This window comes from Aedes aegypti, chromosome 3 (genome assembly GCF_002204515.2).
Source record: "Aedes aegypti strain LVP_AGWG chromosome 3, AaegL5.0 Primary Assembly, whole genome shotgun sequence".
Lineage (NCBI taxonomy): Eukaryota > Metazoa > Arthropoda > Insecta > Diptera > Culicidae > Aedes > Aedes aegypti.
This window is the reverse complement of record NC_035109.1, coordinates 89,567,495-89,573,097: the sequence shown is the minus strand read 5'-3', so window position 1 is coordinate 89,573,097 and position 5,603 is coordinate 89,567,495. Positions and strand designations below refer to the sequence as shown.

Below are 5,603 nucleotides of genomic sequence, written 5' to 3'. Positions count from 1 at the left end.
CGCGTTGCAAGTGAGTTGTGCACTGTCCGATTTGGTGGCGGTGCGACAATACCCCTCTATGTGGAGGAACGAAAATGAATTGGACCAGATAAAAATTAAATTTGACATTTGAATAATCAGTTGGAGGGGAAATGATTTTCGAACTGTCATTTTTAAGTTCGATTTTAATTTAATTCACCAATTGAGACAGACCCTATGTAAGACCCCCTCCCTCCCCCTGTTGCGTTACGTAATATTTGAACGGTCCCCAACCAAAATAAATAATTTACCTGCACGGAGCCGGAATTCAACTCAATTTTGGGTAGTTTGGCTTTAATTCCATTAGAAAAATATACTCAATTTTGGGTTAATTTAACGCAAAATTGAGTTCTTTCCACCCAAACATAAGAAAAGTTGCATTTACCCAAATTTGGCTTATTGGGCCAAAGTATTGCAGGATAGATGCAGTTCTCTCTATTTTTGACAACATTCGTGTGGGAGAAAGAGAAAACCGAAAGATTTTGGGTTGAAACTATAATCGATATACTTAATTTTGGGTAAAGTAAACTCAAAAATTAGGTAAAAATGTTTCTCCGTGTGTGATTAAAAATCGTTTAGAGTGTATGTCCTAAACTTTGCCGCGTGGGATCAAAATGTTGCACGACTGCCTCGTCTGTTTTTGTTATGTTTCAAGAGAAACGTCAAATCAGTTGTGATGTGTCCAGCAAAGCAACAGCTAGATGTAGTTTGAATTTTTATTTTGCGAAGGAAAAAGTTTTTAAACTCAATATGAATCTTTGATTTAAATGTGGTTTTAAATCTGGAAACCATAGTGAACGGAAGACCAAACCATGGAGGTCCTGTATTTCCAAACCAACAGCCTGATCCAGGAAACGCAGCAATGTTTCCAACAGCTCAGCAGCGTACGTGTCGATTCCGTCGCCGTAGAAGCGGACATCCAAACCAAACTGGCCACGGTTAACGCGTAAGCTATACACTACAGTGCTACAATACGAAATTGTCTGATTATCAATTATTTCTTAGTAACTGCGATCGGTTGGACGTCCTGCTGTACAAAGTCCCGGTTGCGCAGCGCCAGAATGCGAAGATGCGGATCGATCAGCTCAAGTACGACGTGCGGCATCTCCAGGCAGCCCTCAAGCTGTACCAGGACAAAAAGGCCCGCAAGGAAATGGAACTAGCAGAGCGGGAAAGCCTGCTGAACAAACGCTTCACGGCCAATTCGGAAACGTCGATCGACATCGACTACTCGCTGCAGCATCACAACTCGATGCAAAATGCGCACCGAGGGGTGGACGAAATGCTCTGGACGGGGTCCAACATTCTCGACGGACTGCGAAACCAGAGGGAAACGCTGAAGGGCGCAAAAAAGCGAATTCTGGATGTGGGCAATACGCTGGGGCTTTCGAATCAGACGATGAAGATGATTGAGAGGCGGCTGGCCGAAGACAAGTACGTGATGGTCGGAGGAATGATCGTGACGCTGTTAATTATCGTATTGGTTATTTACTTCTTTGTATTTTAAATGGTTAAACTATTCACGCGCGAAATGCCTATAATAAACACATTCTGTGAGATTTGCTGATGCATCTTTATATCAAGCGATTTCATCATCTTCTTGCGTGGCTGGAGGGATAAATTTGTTCCATTTAGAGGTCGATACGGGGCTTGGATATTGTTGTGAAGTTTCATTATCATTCGAGGAAGCGGCAATTGAACTGATTTCTGTTTCTTCCGATTTAAAATTGCTCCATTTTGACTTCTTGGTAAAATTCATCATTGGTGCTTCTCGGTTATTGAGCTCATTATCGCTGGAAAGTCGCTTTTGAGTAATGTTACTAATAGTTTCTTTACCTTTAGGCTCTTCTGACAATTCTTTTCTCGAAAAGTTGGATGATTTCGGCTTAAAGCTAAACAACGGTTTACCAGTTAGGGTACTTGAGCTTTTGTTGGCGGAAGAAAAAATTTGGCTCATTTCTACTTTCGATTGCCATTTAAATTGCTTTTTGTCCTGCTTGTCCATTTGATGGAAATCTGCTAGGGGAACTAACTTCGTTGTGGAATTTGGCTGTTCACTTGTTCTTGTTGATATAGGTTTGACCAAATTTCCTGGTTTAAGATCTGCCCCCCTTACAGAATGCATATTGCCCATTTTAGCCTTATTTTCCCTCAAACTACTGTGAGCCTTTTCCTGCCATAAATCTTCACTTTCCTCCTCATCATCCTTGGAACAGAAACTTACCCATTTGCTGTTACCATCTTCCAACTTCCTGCTCGTCCCAAGACTGTGATTTGCCACCAGTCGTCCCGATTCGTCCTGAATCGCGTTTCCAATCTCTGGCATTTCAATTTTACCGGCCAGCACCTGTTCGGCGACATCCCTTTCGAACCGGTCTGCCTGCTGGGAGCTTTCGCTCAACTGCTGGACCAACAGTCGACACTCCCGGCCGGAACCGCGGGCGAATTCCTTCACAAGAGATTGCTTGGCGCCGCACATTTTGCAGGTCCATTTTTTCGACTTCTTCACGATGTCCGACTGCGACGGACATAATGTTGGACGGTTTAGTTACGAAAGCTTTTACTAGTAATTATTCACATTACCTGGAATTTTCGGCATTGAAAACAGCATACCACACGCAATTCCTGCGGCATTTTTAGATTTTTCGCGGTTTCAGTTCAAATTTTCAATCACGATGTTTACAAATTTTGCGCTCTTGAAACTTTAATTTCTCTTTTTTCGTGAGGGGTATGAAACTGAGACGTATGAAACTGACGATTATACACTGAAAAAAAAATACATAGTAAAGTCAACCATTAGGCCAGAGAATAGGGTTCTAAAATGTTTAATAAAAACTTGATTTCGAGAGGGATTCGCGATAAGGGCCTATCTGACAAAACAATAACAATGAGAAAATAACCAATGAAATGCTCATGTGTAATTTTTAATCCCAATAATATACTCAAACTTTAACCTTTCCACTTTAATACACATTTCATAAACCTTGTTTTAAAATCCTCATCAATACCACACACATCTCCTACAATTTCCCTTGCTATTTCGTACTTAAAAAATATTATAAGGTTTCGCCTTAAACGCACTCAAGGATGCCCAGGGGACTGACACGAATGTCATCCTGCATACATTTCGGCTCTTCCTCACATCGTTTTGGTACTTCGCGTTTTGGTACCCACTTTCTGGTCGGTTTGCCCTAACCTTACTCCTGATTTTCGAGTATACGGCTCATACGCTGCTAGTGCTAGATTCTGGCAATTAAACATATCGCATTAAATCGTCGTATATTAATACGCTTTCAATTTGTTCATCATTTTGTTTATTGTTTTACGTATCAGCGAGGTATCATTGATGTCTCCTACCCATAAAAACTTTGTTTTGTCCATCCCAAAATAATCAAAATAAGGACACTGAACGCCATGTTGAATTGATGTTGGGTTGGTAATTATTAGCTCTTGCCACCCCCCTGAGGATGCCAGTATCGCCCAATGTTATGAGCCTGTAATCGATATTATTTTCAGTGTCGCCTATTACTTTTGCGCCGTGTTTACATTCTGGTTTCAGCTAAGCCCGCCATGCACGGAGAACAAAATATAGTGTTCGTAATCATTTTTCCGGTCAATTTAACTATATTTTAAGGTTAATTTGGAGATAACTAACAATATAGTTGAATTGACGGTATATTGTTAAACATAACTATACCATATAGTTGTTGACAACTATATTTTTGATTGAATTTACAAATGTCAAACGTCAAAATTTAACTATATTTTAGTTGACTCAAAGTGAATTTTATTGATTTTACAATATTTTGCAATGTTTACTCAGCATTTTGTTCTGCTGTATCAACATATCTGAAAAGATTCGGTGCTGCTTTATCGATCTAAAAAAAAAACATTGCAAAACTGAAAACAAAGGGCAAGTCGACAAACTTGATATGTGGTCTCCTGCGTGAGAGGTGGTCATCTTAGCACCTACACTATTCCTTGCAAGTTAGAAGTAAGTAGATTTGTGAGCATGACTTGAAGTCTAGGGTGGTGAATGTTTCCGAATAGTGATAATTATCAAAATTATAATCCAGCTTTTTACGAGCGCTAATGGCTGCCGCCAATAGGCTCGCTTTCTGGTAGGGATCGGTCGATTTGACGTTTGGCTTGGGTCCGCTCAATATAAAACGACCCAAGCCAAACGTCAAATTGACTGATCCCTACCCGAAAGCGAGCCTGTTTGCGGCAGCCATTAGCGCTTTTAAAAAGCTGGATTGTTATAACTACAAGTGGATAGCTCAATCAAAGAAGTGTGTGTATTTGATTTGACGATAATTTTGTGTTGACGTAAGTTAAATTTATTTCGAAACAACTATTTGTGCGTAAGTTAAAGATTACTTGACAGGATTGTAATCTTAACATACAGAAATTCTTCTGCGTGTGTACGCCTCGTTTATTTTTTGTTTGCAGTGTCGCCGTTTACTCTCACCGTGTTTTGATTTCGATTTCAGATGCGCCCATCACTTTGATAAACAAAAACACAGGCGTAATGAATAAAGTGTGTGGTTTGGCATGAGGTGAAGTTTCGTCTTCTACAAATTTGCGTTTTTTTGAATAGTTAAATTATCGATAGGGGAAAAGTTCAAGTGCAGTGAACAGACAATCGAGCTACAATTTCAACGCTATACTTTCTTAAATTGTGTACATTTTGTCAGTTTTGCCTGATTCGCGAATCATTCTAGATTTTATTTAATATTTAACTCGAGTAGAGATTCTTTCCGATAATGGATCGGTCTATTAGGCTTCACTGTCCTACCCCTCGCATGAACATAAAGTTATTCCCTTTTTTACACGTCTTTGTTTTGCCTCCTCTCTTCGCATTTTCCGTTCATCGTTGGTTTGTTTCCGTGTTCCGTCCGCACTCACACAATCGCGCAACACACGAAGAAAGCAGAGCGCTGTCAAAGCAGAAGAGCACGCAAAATCGTTCGCCCCCAGGAAAAGAAGGAAACTCTCATCGAGTCGAGTCGAGTGTTGTGTGTGATGACCCGCAAAGTTGTTCGGGAAGTGAAAAATTTGCAGTAATTTTGTTTTCGCTGATCGGATGTGTTTTCTAATCGGATGCTGAAATTTCGCGTGTGGTTCCCGAAAGGAGAGGCTGCAAAAGTGGTGAAAAGTTGAACGGCCCTCGAGTTGCCTTGGAGGTAAAGTTTCAAAGTGTGAACGAAGGGAACGAAACGAAGGCCAAAATCTAACGGGGTTCTTTCCGCTGAGAGACCTACTTTTCAACCCGTTTTGGAAACAGGTTTTTGTTCTGGGGGAGCAGTAGGTACTTTTGGCAGTTCAGTGAAGTGATTCTTGGTCGGGACTTGTGTTCGGATCGTTGTGAGCATTTCCGGTGTGCGAGGCGAGTTTTCCTGTGCTGTGGAAAAGCCACCCTACAGAGAACGTTTTTGGAAGTTTCCCCGCTTTTAGTGGTGGTGTACGCAAGGGGGCTCGATTGGAAGCACGCTGCCCATGGAAGGCGGAAGAGTCGGCGATAGTGAACGAAATCCATATAAATTTAGTGCTGCTGGTTGGTGGAGCACACCTAAGTAGTGCCA

General features: G+C 41.2%; 2 protein-coding genes across 2 annotated transcripts; one reads left to right on the top strand and one right to left on the bottom strand.

The window, feature by feature from the left end:
- Nucleotides 1-670: 670 nt before the first annotated feature.
- LOC5566174 (probable Golgi SNAP receptor complex member 2) lies at nt 671-1,601 on the top strand. Its single transcript, XM_001650484.2, has 2 exons — nt 671-964; nt 1,024-1,601. Exons 1-2 carry the CDS (start codon nt 831-833, stop codon nt 1,523-1,525), a joined length of 636 nt encoding a protein of 211 aa, XP_001650534.2. The 5' UTR covers nt 671-830; the 3' UTR covers nt 1,526-1,601.
- LOC5566153 (MRN complex-interacting protein) lies at nt 1,491-2,731 on the bottom strand. The gene is made up of 2 exons (XM_001650485.2): nt 2,602-2,731; nt 1,491-2,536 (listed from the first exon to the last, which is right to left on the bottom strand). Exons 1-2 carry the CDS (start codon nt 2,650-2,652, stop codon nt 1,598-1,600), a joined length of 990 nt encoding a protein of 329 aa, XP_001650535.2. The 5' UTR covers nt 2,653-2,731; the 3' UTR covers nt 1,491-1,597.
- Between the last annotated feature and the right edge of the window lie 2,872 nt (nt 2,732-5,603).

What these genes read in the sequence shown, in the direction of transcription:
- LOC5566174 (XM_001650484.2), top strand. Translation starts at nt 831, where the DNA reads ATGGAGGTCCTGTATTTCCAAACCAACAGCCTGATCCAGGAAACGCAG. An exon ending in AAACTGGCCACGGTTAACGC is followed by an intron (nt 965 to 1,023) that starts GTAAGCTATACA and finishes ATTATTTCTTAG; the next exon opens with TAACTGCGATCGGTTGGACG.
- LOC5566153 (XM_001650485.2), bottom strand. Translation starts at nt 2,652, where the DNA reads ATGCCGCAGGAATTGCGTGTGGTATGCTGTTTTCAATGCCGAAAATTC. An exon ending in TTCAATGCCGAAAATTCCAG is followed by an intron (nt 2,537 to 2,601) that starts GTAATGTGAATA and finishes TGTCCGTCGCAG; the next exon opens with TCGGACATCGTGAAGAAGTC.